The following is a 15,634-nucleotide window of genomic DNA, read 5'->3' on the forward strand; positions in this document are numbered from 1 at the left end:
GGCAAGTTACAACCCCAATGACACCTCTGCCTCCCCAGGACAATACACCCGCCACCACGACGGAGGGGTAACAACAGGATTTGCTGAGCCACTTCCTCACTGGTTCTTTCAGAAGACAGGGAGGAACCACCGGTGTGCCAAGTTCCTGCCTCACACCGGAAGGAGCGAAGCATGCTGGGAAGTAGACAACGCCTGTGATCAGCGATATGTGCTGGAAATGGTGCTGCACGCTGGGATAGCACTGGCAAAGCGACCTAAACCAAAGTGACTTTTCAGTTTCCTGTGGTCCCTTAGACTCCGAGTTCAAGTGGCTACAGCCACGTTGTCCGGGAATTGAAGCAAACTGATATCAGACTAGCGCCGCCTGGTTAGAAACAAGGAGACCACGCCCTCTCGCGAGAGCGGACCCGAGTCCTGCACGACCCGAAGCTGGAGCGCGTGCGTGGTTAGGCTCTGTCACATGACGCAAGCGCGGTTCCTGATTGGCTCCAGCCCGGTTACCTAGACAACGGAGCTCGAGGCGCTAGACAGCTCTGCACCAGTAGGTCTCGCGGTTAGCTAAGCAGCCCAGGTTTGCAGCGAAGGCAGCGCACTCGCTTCCGGGCGGCGACCGAGTCCAGGGGCCGCAGATGGGAGCCCAGGGCGCCGAAGATGCGGGCGGTCCGGGCCGAGACGCGGGCGCGGGAGCTCTTCCGGGACGCCGCATTCCCCGCCTCGGACTCCTCGCTCTTTTACAACTTGTCCACGCCTCTGGCCCAGTTTCGGGAGGACATCACTTGGAGACGGCCCCAGGTGCAGCGGGGTCCCTAGCCTGGGCGGGTATCGTGGATGCATTTCTCACGGAGGTGGACTCCGTGGTTAGCAGGACCTCTTCTTCAAGCCCATTCAGAAATGGTGATAGCCAACCCTGAGAATTCAAATGAGGTCGTTATCCCTGATTCAGGAGGACAGAAGCAATCTGTCTTTTAGATGTTGCCTTGGGGTTTCTACTAAATTATACTACTAACCAAAGTCAGGTAGTAGGGAGTTGTTTTGATATGAAGAAGGGGTTAGAGGCAGTATTTCCAGCCTCTATCCCACCACCTAAGTTTAGTCGGGTGTAATTCAATGTACTACGACAAATCTTTCTTAGCTATGCACTTTGCTTACATTCTTTCTAGTATCCTTTGGGGTATGAACACCAAAAGGTAGCACAGAACACAGGAACATTGTGCTTAACGATTGGGAAAAATCTAAGCGGCTGCTTTTCGGGTTTCCCTTAGATGGCACAGGCAGTTGGAACTATGTATTGTTAAATAGATAGGAAAGTTTCTAGTCACCAACCAGTAGTTTTGGGGTCGACTGGTCCATTTATTGCAGATGTATTCAGTTGCACAATTGTAGTTTCAGGTACAAATCTATTGACCCAGAGAAGCTCAGGGTGGGAGCTGAATAAGCTGGCACAACCCCTGACCATTATAACAAGCACAGCTCCCACGTTCTTGCTTCTATCCAGCCATCAGCCTTGGTCATTTGCAGCATACATGTGGATATTCGCCTCTCAGCAAGTTTTGGACTTGGTGCAGCTCAAATGGATGGATGTTCAGGCCTAGTGCTTTTGCTAGTGTTTTAGAAGTAGCTTATCAGCTGAAAGACTACCCAGGGAACAGCCTGTCCCACTTGCATATAGCGCTAACAGTGACAACTGGCCGGATTCCAGCCCTTGTGCAGCAGCTTGGCACAACGGCCTTGATAGGCATCCTGGCTTTCTTGAGCAACACTGAGAGGCAAGGGAGAGAAAGAACCCTGTGGGCTATGCCCTTGGGGTTTAGGTTTTGATTTTACTTTAAAAGGGGGTGTGTGTGTCAAAGGATGTACCTAGCCCCACAGTGACTTGATGTACAGGGTCAGGGTGGGGGGAGTGGAGGGGATAGGAGGGCATAGCACCCAGAGGGAGGCTTCTCTGAAGAGAAATGTTGAATAGGGGGAGGACTTTTGTGAGCAGGTACTGGGAGGAGAGGAAGGATTGATAATAGGTTATAAAGTGAATAAATAAAATTTAATAAATGAATTTCATGTGGTGGCTTACAGCCATTTGTATGTCCAGTCTGAGGGAATCCAGTGCAATCTTCTGGGCTCTGAAGGCACTACATGCACATGGACACACGGACAGATTCAAGCAAAACCCTCACACATAACATACAAATGGGTAAATATGTTATAGGCATCAAGAGAGACCTGTGGAGGGTTTTCAATTAAGGAGTGAGTTTGTTGGAACTGTTCTTTGGTGACTAGGACACAGAATAGTTATTATCATCTTGTTCTTTTCAACACTTTTATATTGTAGCCATGTGAGTGTATCTATATGTAATTGTAGCAACAGTTGTAAACAAGACAGAAGAGCAGTGGGAGGGAAATGATGGACAGGGCAAGAGTAGGGGCTGCACTTTCAGTAGTCCTTGAAGTCAGGATTGACATGCAGATGGGCTTTGCGGTAGACAGCTTTGGGAGTGATTTCTTGAGTTATTGAAATGGCCCTGAGCAGCAGGTAAGTTATTTACTAACAAGCTTAATGACCAAAGTGTGGTCTCTGGGACCCACATGATGGGAAGAGAAAACCCATTCCAGTAAGTTGGCCACTGGCCTCCATGTTCACACTGTGTCACAGACAAGCACACATGATTTACGTATAGATGAAAAGAGAAAGAAAGAAAGACTCTTGCTCCCTGGCCAGAGTGATAGATGGGTGGTGGTTTTCCTCCCTTGTCCGAGTGGAGTTGTTGGGTAAATGGGTCAGAAGCTCAGGAAGAGTATGACAGCTGGGAGAGGCCGTAACAGTCCAGCTTGGTAGAGCCACCCAGGACCTGAGTGGAAGGGGCAGAGGAGGGTCTCAAGACTTAGCCTTAAAACCTACTGTAGAAAGAGCACCCTAATGGGCAGTCAGCAGCAGGCGAGATGCAGCAGGCTGTGACGTCACGTACCAAAGGCGCATGTGGCATAATGGAGCTGGAGGGGGTCCCCATGCCCTTGAGGGAAGTTACTGAAGGACAGACAAGACATGCCTGTTGTATCTGACATCACGCAGGTGAAACTGAGGCAGTGTGGGAGATGATTGACTTGCCGAGAGTGAAGGGAGGGGCAGCAAGATTGGTAATTTCTCTGAGAAGCTGTCACTGAAGGGAGCCTAGGAAGGGAATACTGTCCTGTTAGATGTTAAAGATAGGAGAACTCCTTCCCCCATGGTCCGCCTCTGGAATGGGATGCCTAAACAGGTAGAAAGGAGAGGTAGCAGAAGGTGGGTAGGCGGCCAATGGCTTTTATGAAGCAAAGGACAGGTTTGGTAGCTGAGGTGTGCAGGCAGGGGGAATGAGAAGAGAGACAAGGCAGGAGGTATGTGGGACACTGAACCTAGTAGACACACAGTAGACTTTCTGCAATACAAAGGACCCGCCTGATATTTGTCACCACACATTTATAGAGTAGAGCTGATATCTAAACGTATTTAAAAGGGCCATCCATAATTGAGATCTTGGTGTGGGAGAAGTGTAGCAAAGGAAAAGCTGAAGGATAGGGTGACAGAGAAGTAACTTCTCCTTCCATCTGGGGCTGGAAGCTCAGATGATGAGAAAACACTCGCAGAGCCTGTCCTGGGTTCCTGTGTGCTACGTGAAGAGTAGCTGTAGGCGTGAGCTAACTCTAGGTGGCTTTGATTTCAGGACATTTGTGCCACACCTCAACTGTTTCCAGATAACCCATGGGAAGGACAGGTGAAGCAAGGGCTGCTGGGGGATTGCTGGTTCCTGTGTGCCTGTGCCGCCCTTCAGAAGAGTCGACACCTCCTGGACCAGGTACAGGCCACCTCAGGCTTCTTCCCACTCAGTTCCTTCTATGTGTACAGCACAGGAAGTTCTTCCAAACACAGGGCCTGCCGCAGCACATCTGATTCTGTGCAGCATGGGTGGAAAAGACAGTGACCCAAGTGTGTCCTGTCCACCAGACCAGAGCCACCCACACATTTGGGACACAAAATCAGGCCAAGCTAGCAGGTAGAACAGGGTCAGCAGAGGCAGCTGGTGTCTCTGGTTTGGAATTTGGTTTCTTTTTTTCTTTTTTTTTTTCTTTCTATTTTTATTTTTTTCAAACATAGGTTTTAAATACCCACAGAAAAAGGTCATTGCAACTGTCTTCTGAGATGCAGTGCTACATGTTTTAGGTTGTCTCATTGCTCAGTTAAGGCGACAGTGCTGAGGGGTAACCCAGTCGTGACTCTTGTGTCCTGAGCCCTGGGCTGAGCTTGTCACTGTTGTTACCTCCCTGTACATACAGCCTTGTTGGCATCTGACTTTTCTGTAAAGGAAGGCACTGACACCATCGTCATCATGTTTCCTGTGTGTCTGGGTGGTAGAGCTAGCCCCCACCGAGTCTCCCTCATGAGTGTAGCCAGCCAGTTTGGGGCACTTGGCTATAGAAGCAGGAAGAGATGTTAGGCCTGTAGGTTATGGAAGCTGAGTGTAGCCGTGGTTCATGCCTTTGGTGGATCTCTGAATTCAAGGCCACCCTGGTCTACAGAGTGAGTTCCAGGGCAGCCAGGGCTACACTGAGAAACCCTGTCTTCAAACACAAAACCACCACTACCCCACCCCACCCCACCCCAAAAAATCGGGTTACTCCTGTCTGCCAAAGCTTTGGATTCAGGTCAAATGCTTATTTGGGGCAGTGAAATGTTGGCTATAAGCTTTAGGACATGAGGTATTTATATGAAAGTCTGGATTTTGTGTCTAGTTTGTGTTTGGTGTGATAGGGACATAATATATATGACATCCAACAGAGCCGAACCCTTTGCTCTCAGCAGGTGCTCATAGGGCTTCTGTCAAGGCTGTATGGCAAGGACACTGAGCAGCACAGGTGATGGTGGCTCTCGGGTGGCCCCTCAAGTGTCTGCAATGGAGGCTACACCGCAGGAATGCTGGGGAGCACACTGATGGTGACCCCATGCTGTCTGTCTGTCTTCTCCTTGTGTTAGGTCTTCCCTCCAGGACAGCCAGGCTGGTCTGACCAGGAATACCAAGGCTTCTTCACCTGTCGGATTTGGCAGTTTGGACACTGGGAGGAAGTGACCATAGATGACCGTCTGCCTTGTCTTGCCGGGAGACTCTGCTTTTCTCGATGCCAGAGAGAGGATGTGTTCTGGCTTCCCTTACTGGAAAAGGCCTACGCTAAGTATGTGTGATACAAAGGTGACGGGGTCAGCCAGGCTTCAGCACCAAGTTGTCTCCAGAGGCCCAGCTCATCTGCCCTGGGCTACAGAGTCCTATGCATTCCTCAGGGTCTGGCAGCCAGTCCTGTGGGTCCTGACATAGACGCTCTGTGTTTAGGACTACGATTTGCCCTCCCTGCCCACTCTTTCCCTTCCATATTTCCCAGCACTCCACAGAAAGGTCCCCTCATTCCTCAGTCCCAGTGCAAAGATGCCCCCGTGTATGTTTCCAGACATTCAGCTCAAGTAGTTTGTTGTCCAGTTGCAGGGGAGCGAGGAGCTTGGTGTGGAATAGCACTTAATTATTACAGCCCTGCACTCCCTTCTGCATGGGGTTACATCCATCTTGCTGAAGGAGGCTGGCAGCTTGTTGGGCAGGTGTCTGAGCAGAGGGACTCAGAAGGCTAGCAGAATGTCATACTTGGGACCATGGGGTTTGAGCTTGGGGTGGAGCTTCTCTGCCTCTGCCCCTTTGGCCCTTTGTCCTGCCCTTTGCTGCCCACACTAGAGGAAGGCTGGGTCTGAACCTGGGCAGAAAGCAACAGGAATATAGCAGATGTTGGTGTTTATAGGTGGATGAGGGTGTGATGCAAAGCAGAGAGGCAATCCTGGTGCCATGAAAGGGTGGGGTGGATACTTTGGGGGGCGGCGGGGTTGATCAGTTGTGGGAATAGGAGAGCCAAGAAGCTCCCAGTGGCAAGGTCACACTTCCTGTGTTTATTGGTTTCCCAGGGTTCATGGATCCTATGAGCACCTGTGGGCAGGGCAGGTGGCAGATGCCCTGGTGGATCTCACTGGCAGCCTGGCAGAGAGGTGGAGCCTGAAGGACATAAGGAAAGCCAGCGGCCAGCAGGACAGACCCAGTGGTGGAGAGCACAGAGCCTGTCAGCAGCTACTCCGTCTCAAGGACCAGTGTCTGCTCAGCTGCTCTGTGCTGAGCCCGAGAGCAGGTGCAGCTCATGGCCATAGTGCCCTCCTGTTAGCCCTCCTCCAGGGAGAGGTTAGCCTCCTTCTCCTGGACTAGTCCTTTCATGTAGGGCAAGGCAGGACCTGCTTTGTGTTCCCTGCTGCTCACAGGCAGCTTAGAAGCAGTAGCAAGAACAGCATCTAAGCTGACCACACCATCATCCCTGCCCCAGTTGCTCACCAAGCAAAGGCCAAAGCCATTTTTTATCTTACTGACATATTAAGGTTCATGAGGTAAAGTTTGTATATAAAATAAAGAAGAAAAAAAAGCTCACCTAAATAGAACTACTGTAAACCACTTAGAACTTTTTAGTGTACTTTTTGTTGTATACCACTTTTACATAAATTGGAATCTCTCCCCCCATTGCTGGACCTGCTGTGGTTTTTCTTTATCATCCAATAATGTTAGATAGTTTAGTTCAGATCTTTTTTCTTCTTCTTTTTTTTTTTTTGTTTTTTGTTTTTTGTTTTTTTGGTTTTTTTTTTTGTTGTTTTTTTTTTTTTTTGTTTTTTTGTTGAGTTTCAGACTTGCTTAGAATTTAGGTAGTCAAGTGTTGGCCAGGTAGGTTGGTCTCAAGTCCTCAGTATGACAGTACTGGTTTCGTGTTTGAGAGCTGGCCCTGTACTGACACCCATGGTGAGAACTGAGGCCTAGAAGAAGGAATAACTGTGGGCATCATCGGTCCCTGCTGGCAGGGAGCCAGGGCCCAGCTTTCAGCCCTCATGGCCTGTGTTTAAAAACAGAGCTCCTTAGTGCTATGGAGACCTAGGGCATCTTCCATGGGCAGGAAAGCAGGAATCTGTGTGTCCTGTCCATTTTGGGGTCATAATGATGCTGGTCTTGCACATGACTGGGCTGTTCTCACAGGTGCTAGGGAGCTCGGGGAGTTCCATGCCTTCATCATCTCAGATCTGCAGGAGCTCAGGAGTCAGACTGGTCAGGGTATCCTCCTGCTGAGGATTCACAACCCTTGGGGCCGGCGTTGTTGGCAGGGCCTCTGGAGAGAAGGGTAAGTACTGGGAGCAGGCTCATGTGGGAAGAGGGGTCGTACCCTTTGGGCATCCGTGCCCATTGCTAGGCTCACCCTTTGTGTCATGTCCACTTGCCAGGAGGGTGCTTGCCTTCCTGTAGCAAAGCTCACTCTCTCCCATTTGTGTACTGAAGTGCTTGCTTTTTCTAGGTCTTGGAAGAACTAGGATCATGTAATATTTTACGGGGTTTTACCTTGGGTACCTATAGGATAGTGAATACCTCGCCAGGGTTTTGGTTGAGTAGGCGTTTGAGGGTGACTTACAGCTAAAGTCCTCAGTTCACTTTTAAGACCCAACTAAGCCAGGATCCCCTTGAGGCCTGAGAGCTCTGTGGCTCTTGGACCCCAACCACCCTCTGAGCCCAGGCTGGGTCTGGAGCCACTAAACTGAACAGCACTACTCAACATGACTGCTCCCCCAGACACTGAAGGCCGCCTCGGCTCGAATGGCCTTAAGAAGGCAGCTTCTTTCAGTGTGTGGTCCTTCTGGGAAGGAAAGGTTCTGAGGAACAGCCAGCACATAGAAGACACCTTCTATAGGACACTTAGCAAAGGAATTTACTCTGCAGTGTATGGCAAAATTTTGGGGCTCTCTGCCCAGCCAGGGTTCCATTGCCTTATTTACCAGTTGATAATCCCTTGAGCTTGCACTGAAATGAGATTTCCTGCAGCGGTGAAGGGTGGAACCAGGTAGAGCCAGCTAAGGAGTCTGAGCTGCTGGCACAACTCCAGGAAGGAGAGTTCTGGATAGAGGAAGAGGAGTTCCTCAGGGAGTTTGATGAGGTCACCATCGGCTACCCAGTCACAGAGGCCGGCCACCTGCAAAGTCTCTACACAGGTAGGACCGCCAGCAGGAGTGGACCCTCCTTTGTGAAGCAAGGAGCCTGCATAGGCTGGCACAGCAGGGACTGAGTACAGTCATTTCTGTCTGATTGGGGATTTGGAGAAGGGAGCCAGTGTGATTCTCAGAGGGTGAGCTGACTGCCACTGGGGTGTTTACCTTGGCCTGTGGAGCTAGCAAGATCCTCTCAGAGCTGACACGTATGCTCTCCCACTCACTAGAGAAGGTGCTGTGCCATACGCGGGCACTGCCTGGTGCCTGGGTGACAGGGCAATCAGCTGGAGGCTGCCGGAACAACAGTTGCTTTCCCTGCAACCCCAAGTTCTGGTTACGGCTCTTGGAACCCAGTGAGGTGTGTGTGGCTGTCCTTCAGAGACCCCGGAGGCGCTTAGTGGGCCAGACCCGGGCACTGGCGGGTGCCAGCCCTGCACCAGTGAACCTCCCAGGCAAAGACTACCAGGCTGTGGGCCTGCACATCTGGAAGGTGAGTCCATCTGCTGGTCCCATGGTGGAAAGATATGCAGACATATTGGAGGCTGGGGACCCAGGAGCTCCCATCCTTGGCCTTTGATTCCTCTGTCCATGTTCTCTGTCATCAGACACCTCTGATACAGCAAGAAGCAGCTGATTGAAGGCTACCCACCCCATCCAGAGGTGGAGGCTAGCTCGCTCTCTGCAGCCCCATCTTCCTCAAGGGAAGAGTTTCCCATCACACTAGGACTGCTGCTTGCCTTGTGTACTCCACCTAGCTGCCATCCTCTGATTCCTCCGTTACAGCCTAACGTGTCTAGGGTACTTTTAGTGTGAGGCATTTGGTCAATTTTACCAACTGGTATCTATTTCCTAGAACAGGTAGGTCAGGACTGGCTCTTTGCTTATTACTCAGTGGCCGTATTTTAATCTTGTACACCTTGATACCATGTGACAACTCACACCACTGTTCATTATCCCTCTGTGAGTGTGGCCTGTGTCATGGGCCTTTCCTCTTGCGAAGAAGTTCCTGGAAAGCACCTTCTGCAGCATTCCCCAGGCTGCACTGGGCCTCATTGAATATAGCTCTGCATATGCCTGTCTGCCCCTTTGACAGAAGCCCTGGGTCTTTGGCATCTTCCCCTGACTCTAGCAGAGAATGCTGTGGGCTGCCTATAGACTTGGACTTTTCAAGTCTCCAGGGAGCTTTGCCTGAGCAGTGAGGAGCAGGGAGGCAGAGGCCCAGACCACAGGTGTAACTCTCCTTAGCCGCCTGCCTCCACTCATGCAGGTAGAGAAACGGAAGATCAGCCTGCCCAGAGTCCTGTCTGCACCCCCGGTGGCTGGCACTGCATGCCATGCGTATGATCGTGAGATCCACTTGCGTTGTGAGCTCTCACCAGGCTACTACCTGGCTGTCCCTAGCACCTTTTTGAAGGATGTGCCAGGGCAGTTCCTGCTCCGAGTCTTCTCCACCGGGAAAATCTCCCTCAGGTGAGGAGCCAGTGCTAGCTGGGTCTCCTCCAGCTATGCTGAGGTCTGGGGAGGAGCAAGGGTGCGCTCAGTGTGAAGGTAGGACTTGGCAGGGTCCTTTGGACCAGGCTGCCAGTGCCTTCTGTGTTTGTCCTCTTGACAGTGCCGTCAGGCTGGCCACCAAGGGTGCATCACCTGGAGCAGCCCTGCCTGCAGGCGAGTGGGAGACTGTGCAGTTGCAGGGCAGCTGGAGAGCTGGCCAGACAGCCGGGGGCAGTAGAAACTTTGCCTCTTACCCCTGCAATCCCTGCCTCCCCTTCTCTGTTCCTGAGGGTGCTGGTCCCCGCTACATCCGTCTCACCCTGCAGCAACACTGCCGGCTCAGTGACAGCCAGCTCCACCCCATTGGTTTCCATGTCTTTCAGGTGAGTTAGGTTTGAGGAGAGGCCCACAACTGTGACAGAGGCTGGCTTCTGTCATTTCGGTCTAGTGGTCCAGCTGGCTGGCCTCATGAAAGACTCAGAAAGAAAGACTATTCACTGGGGTCATTTGGGATAGTTCACCTCACTCCAAATACCCTGTCTGAGGTCATTCCATCCACTGTGTGCCTCCTACCTCTGACCCTGGACTCTGGACTTCTCTAGGGCTTCTAAGGCAGAAGCCCAGCCTTGAGGTGTATGTGGCCCCAGGCAGTTACTGTAGAGAGGCCTTGCTCACCTATGCCACATGCAGTAGTCACACACCCATGGGCAGTCTCACAGCCCATGCTTTCCTGTGTCACTCTGTTCCAGGTGGGACTGGCAAGAGCTCTTCTATGATGGAATCAGGTAGAGCAGGACAGAAGTCTGGGCTTCTGTTGGAAAGGGCCATAGACTCCAGAAGGACAAGTAACAGCAGAGAGACCTGTACTTGGCCACTGCCAGTCGCAGGACAGCTTGGTGGTCAGGCGCTACAGCCACAGTCAACAAGCCAAGAAGATTCTAGATAGATATTTGCACGGTTGAGGCAAAGTTCTTCTGGGAACTGTACTTTGAGGCTGTCAGCCCAGGGCAGCCATAGGTAATGGAGGAGAGGCCACACCAGAGGGCCTCAGCATGGAGGTTCTGTGATGGCCCAAGGGCTCTGCTTACCTCAGGTTGTCTGCCAGGCTGCTCTGGATGGAGAAGTCAGTGAGTCTCAGATCTCCCCAGGGTGCTTCTTTATCATTTCTGCCTCTCTGCTAGCAGGCAGGGAACACACTGACTGAGCAAAGTGTTAGTTGGTGAAATGGGAGAGGGGAGAGAAGTGCTGTGCTAGAGGTCAAGGGTCATGGGCTACAGATTCCATGGTGACAATATCGAGGCTTCCCATCCCATAAGGCTGTGTCCATTTGGGCTCTCACTTCACAGTGAGCATTGGCAGAGGGTGTATTGGCCTACAACGGGATTCACTCTTCTGGCTGGAGGCATCTATACCTGGAATGCAGGTGGCATGGCAGGGAGAGAACAGGATTTTTTCATTAAGAAAGTTCTGTTGAGGCGTGTCCGTATATCCCAGAAAGCTGGACTCCCGGAATCTTGAGTCAGACCACCTGGATTACAAACTAGAGTGCCCTGCCCAGGGCCATCCAGTACTCCTGAGTGCTTTTGTGTCAGGGCCTGGTTAGCGTGTGAAACTGACTACTGAAGATCTGGTGTCCTTCAGGGTAGGTGCCCTTGGCAGGGCCTCTGACAAGAGTGTCCTGTCTCCATGGCTCTGCTCCTCAGCACAGTGGTTCCATAGGTCAAGGATTGAGACACTCAGGTGCACCAGCTGAGCCAGGGCAGTGTTCCCTCAGCTGGTGCTGTGCAAAGTGAGAGCAAACCATGCCACCCTGAGTAGGGCTCTATGCCGATTCCACTGTTGCCCAGGTTCCAGCAGACGGTGAAAAACAGGATGCGTGTTCCCTGCTGCTCCAGGAGCCACTGCTAAGCTGTGTACCACATTGCTATGCCCAGGAAGTAAGCCGCCTCTGCCTCCTTTCTGCGGGGAACTACAGGATTGTGCCCTCCACCTACCTGCCAGATACAGAGGGTACCTTCACAGTGACCATAGCAACCAGAATAGACAGGTAGGTCTTCCATATGAGCCTTGTGCATGGCCTGCATGTCCAGGCTCCTGCCTTCCGAGCAGAGCCAAGAGGTGGGCCTGTAGGCTGAGACCCCCTGCCTGCTGGTCTAAGCCTGGGAGTAGGGCCTGGGTCTGGTGGGAGGAATGTAAGGCAGTTTTGGAAGATGACTAGATGTTCTTTCCACAGACAGTCCATTCACAGCCAGGAGATGCTGGGCCAGCTACTCCAGGAGGTTTGTATGTAGTACACTTGCCTTGCTTGACTCTCCTGCCCACATCTGCTTGGTGGTCTGGGTCTTAATTCCCTTACCCTCCTCCCTTGCCTTGCTGCAAGTGACCTCTGAGATAAACGGTGCTGTGACACCGTCATAAAGAGCCACAGAATAGAACCCTGGGAGCTGGACTGAGTGTCATTCTCAGGTGGTGTTTGGAAGGACAGTGGGGAACAGGGGCTGGGCCCAACCTTCCCCTCTCCCCGTGCAGGTCTCCTTCATGGCAGTGATGAAAGCCTGACACAAGAACCTGTGTGCTGGCTGTGGCCAGAGTGGCTGTTTCTCCTGCACCCAGCATCCAGGCACATCTCCAACCAGTCATGAGCCAAGCTTCTCCTCAGCCCTGAGGCCTAGTGTGGATCTTAGGGCTAAAATAGGGTGCTTTGTCCTGGATTGAAGACATCTTGGGGTCCAGTGGGTACTGCAGGGCGGGGCTAGGACTCCCAAGTGGTATCTTCATTCCTCAGTGAAGGCCAGGAGGGTCCCTGGGGCCCAGGTTTGCTGTGGAAGGCTTTGCAGAATCCACATTCCCTTCTTGATTTTGGAAGCCTTATTACACCAGGCAGGCAGATTGTGACAAATGCTAAAAACTATTTATTACTTGAAATATTTTTGGAATGTGACTTTATAAATAAACATGAATAATTTATGAATTGCTCTTGTTCTAAAAAGCCCAAGGCCCAATTAGCATTCTAGTAGCCAGCCACACAACTGGAAGTGCGCCAAGACAGGTGAGGGCAGCTAGGGCTCTGGAAGAGGCAAGGGATGGGAAACAAAAGATTTTGGCCATTTTGGCATCCTACTTTGGCCTTCCTGAACTGCAGTCCCACCTGGACTGTGACATTCAATCCCAGCAATGTGCTGACGGTATCAATCGTTTCTATAAGTCAGTCCCAGTTAGGTGGTTGGAGTCAGGAGTGGCTACAGTGAGTAGGCCTCCTCCACTTGCACAAGCTGGCCTTACTGAACTGTTACTGCCACTCTTGTGTCCTACTGTGACGACAGGCTTGTCAGCATTGGCTGGACCCACAGACTTGTTAGATGTCTGAATGCCCCCCGCCCAGTACACAACCATGGAGGAGAAGTCCACAGTTTCTGGGGGGACTTCTGGTCATATTGATGTGGACAGCAAGTATGTCCTTTGTAGGCAGGACCAGCCATCCATGATTGGCTTGGTCACATGTCTGGCTGATGGCCCTCTACATCACCGGAGTTGTTAAACTATACCATCTTAGGGCAGCTATTTTCGGTGCCACTATTATTGACAAGGGCTGTCTTGTCTTTGGAATTGGATCCTACAACCCTTGGTATTCACCAAGCCTATAGTGGCAGTTTCCACCTGTCTTGCAGAGATAGCTTAACTGGGGTTAGAGCAGGCCTGGGGGCTTGACAGAATATGTCTTTCCTTTGAAAATAACCATTGAGGGCTTCAATCAGGCTGGCATCAGCCACCTACTGGTCTGTAGCTGCTCCCGAGGCATCCATCCATCCATCCCTCCATCCCTGTCACCTCAGACCTCTTGAGTCTGCAGCTACAGTGCTGAGTCCACCATCATATCCCCTTCCCATGCACACAGCTCTTCAACAGCATTGACAGGACATTCACTCTGATCAAGGCCTGCTGTCTCCCCATCACCTGTGACAAACTGTTCTTCCTGAGTAGTTAGTAATCCAGTCTCACAGCCTAAATTGTGGTTTTTCAGACTGAACCCCATTTTCTGGAAGTACACTGCAGAGCAGGACTGGGGGCAGCTTATTTGGGTAGAAACAGTTCTCTCCCTAGAGACACTTGGGCAGCCCCAACCTTGCATCCAGGGTCTTTAGAAAGATAGAAGCCAAAACCCCTGGCCTTTGGATTCTTCCCCACTCTGTGGCCTGTGCAAGGTCGCCTCCCAGCTAAGGTAGACCCCAAGGACCTGTTGAACTACCACAGCAGCCCTTCCCAGGGTCCACTGAGCTAACATGTTATTTGCTGTCCCTTCCCCCCAACAGGGGAAGTAGCTAGCTCCAGTAACAGGAAGACTGAGGAAGGATACTGTACCTACCTTACAGCGCCTTAAAATGCCTGTCCCCTCAGACTCCCCCAGGAACAGATCTAAGCCTCTGCTAAGTGGCCTTTTCACAGCTGATAGAGGTGTTAGATCTGATGAGGGGTTGGAGGCTTCTGCACCCCCACAACCTTGCCCAGGATTCCACAGCACTGTGCACCTTCACAAGTGTCACCACCTGCCAGTTTGCCATGGCTCCTGAAGGCCGCCTTTTGAGAACAGCCGAAGTACTAGGTTACTGCTCTTCAATGTGTATCACCCCAGTGACCTCCAGGAGGTGCCATTAAGCTGTGGATCACTTTAGGATAATAGGGCCATTTCAGCTAGGCCCTGCCTTCCATGGTCTGAGGCAGGGAGGATGGGGAATGGGTGCCAGGCTGTCGCTTCTCAGGACAGCCCTGGTTTTGAAGACTGAGCAGAGATGACTGTGGACACCGAGGAATGTTAAAAGGCTGCCAAGGGGAAGCTGCTCCAAAGCTCTGAGGCACCACCAGGAAGTCCGCCCTCCCCTGGTTGGCACCCTGGGAAGGTAGGTGTTGAGGACACAGGTGGAGACTGTTCGAGAGGTTTTAGTGTTTGTGGTGTTAGGATCAAGAGCTCACCACCCTTGGTATGCCAAGCCCTGTAGTGGCATTTCCCACTGTTCCCTGGCCTTCGGGACTAGCTTAACTTGGGTGGGAGCAGGCATGGGGGCTTGGCAGGATCTTGGTTGTCAACCTGACAGGAATTTGAGCCACCCAGGAACACCAATAGTGGGTCTGTTTTCAGAAGGTAACCGAAGTAAGCAGAACCATGCTGAATGTGGGGAGCAGCATCTGGTCTGGGGTACCAGATGAAGAAAAAGACACCAAGCAGAATATCAGAATTTGTCTATGCTTCCCGACTGGATGCCATGTAACCAGCTGCCTCGTGTTCACGGTGTCCTACTGTCTTAGTCAGGGTTTCTTTAGGTTTCAATGGGATGCTTCACAAGTTTTCACGTCATCCTTGCTCAGGGACCATGCTAATCTTCTCTGTATCGGTCCAGGTTTTGTTTTTTGTTTTTTTTTTTTGGTTTTTGTTTGTTTTTTAGTACATGTGCTGCCGAAGCAAGCACTTAGTCAGGGTTTCTATTCCTGCACAACATCAGGACCAAGAAGCAAGTTGGGGAGGAAAGGGTTTATTCAGCTTACACTTCCACATTGCTGTTCATCACCAAGGGAGGTCAGGACTGGAACTCAAGCAGGTCAGGAAGCAGGAGCTGATGCAGAGGCCATGGAGGGATGTTACTTACTGGCTTGCTTCCCCTGCCTTGCTCAACCTGCTTTGTTATGGAACCCAGGACCACCAGCCCAGCAATGGCACCACCCACAAGGGGCTGGGCCCTCCCCACTTGATCACTAATTGAGAAAATGCCTTACAACTGGAAATCATGGAAGCATTTCTACAACTGGGGCTCCTTTCTCTGTGATTCCAGCTTGTGTCAAGTTGACACACAAAACCAGCCAGTGCAATTGACCCCTTGTCAACTTGATACACAAGCACATCACTATTAAACCTCAACCCTTACTTTCTTATTCATCCCCAAGATCTAAATAACTTTAAAAGTCACAGTCTTTACAAATTCTTACATATTAAAATTTCAATCCCTTTAAAATATCCAGTCTTTTTTAAAATTCAAAGTCTTTTTTCAATTCAAAGTCTCTTAACTATGGGCTCCACTAAAATAC

The 15,634-nt window shown here is 51.2% G+C and overlaps 1 protein-coding gene and 1 pseudogene across 2 annotated transcripts; one reads left to right on the top strand and one right to left on the bottom strand.

The window, feature by feature from the left end:
• Positions 1-503: 503 nt before the first annotated feature.
• Capn10 (calpain 10) lies at positions 504-12,526 on the top strand. 2 transcript variants are annotated; one of them, XR_015628877.1, is made up of 12 exons: positions 504-792; positions 3,696-3,827; positions 5,003-5,199; positions 5,969-6,186; positions 7,071-7,212; positions 7,905-8,071; positions 8,296-8,558; positions 8,674-9,538; positions 9,681-9,942; positions 11,407-11,606; positions 11,793-11,838; positions 12,089-12,526. XR_015628877.1 is itself a non-coding variant. In NM_031673.2 (12 exon segments), coding segments are annotated over 12 exon segments (2,001 nt in total). In that variant the 5' UTR covers positions 529-651; the 3' UTR covers positions 12,119-12,526.
• Positions 12,527-14,875: 2,349 nt separating this feature from the next.
• Positions 14,876-14,963, bottom strand: LOC120094865 (U6 spliceosomal RNA; annotated as a pseudogene).
• Between the last annotated feature and the right edge of the window lie 671 nt (positions 14,964-15,634).

This window comes from Rattus norvegicus, chromosome 9, assembly GCF_021556685.1.
Source record: "Rattus norvegicus strain SHRSP/BbbUtx chromosome 9, alternate assembly SHRSP_T2T, whole genome shotgun sequence".
Taxonomy (NCBI): Eukaryota; Metazoa; Chordata; class Mammalia; order Rodentia; family Muridae; genus Rattus; species Rattus norvegicus.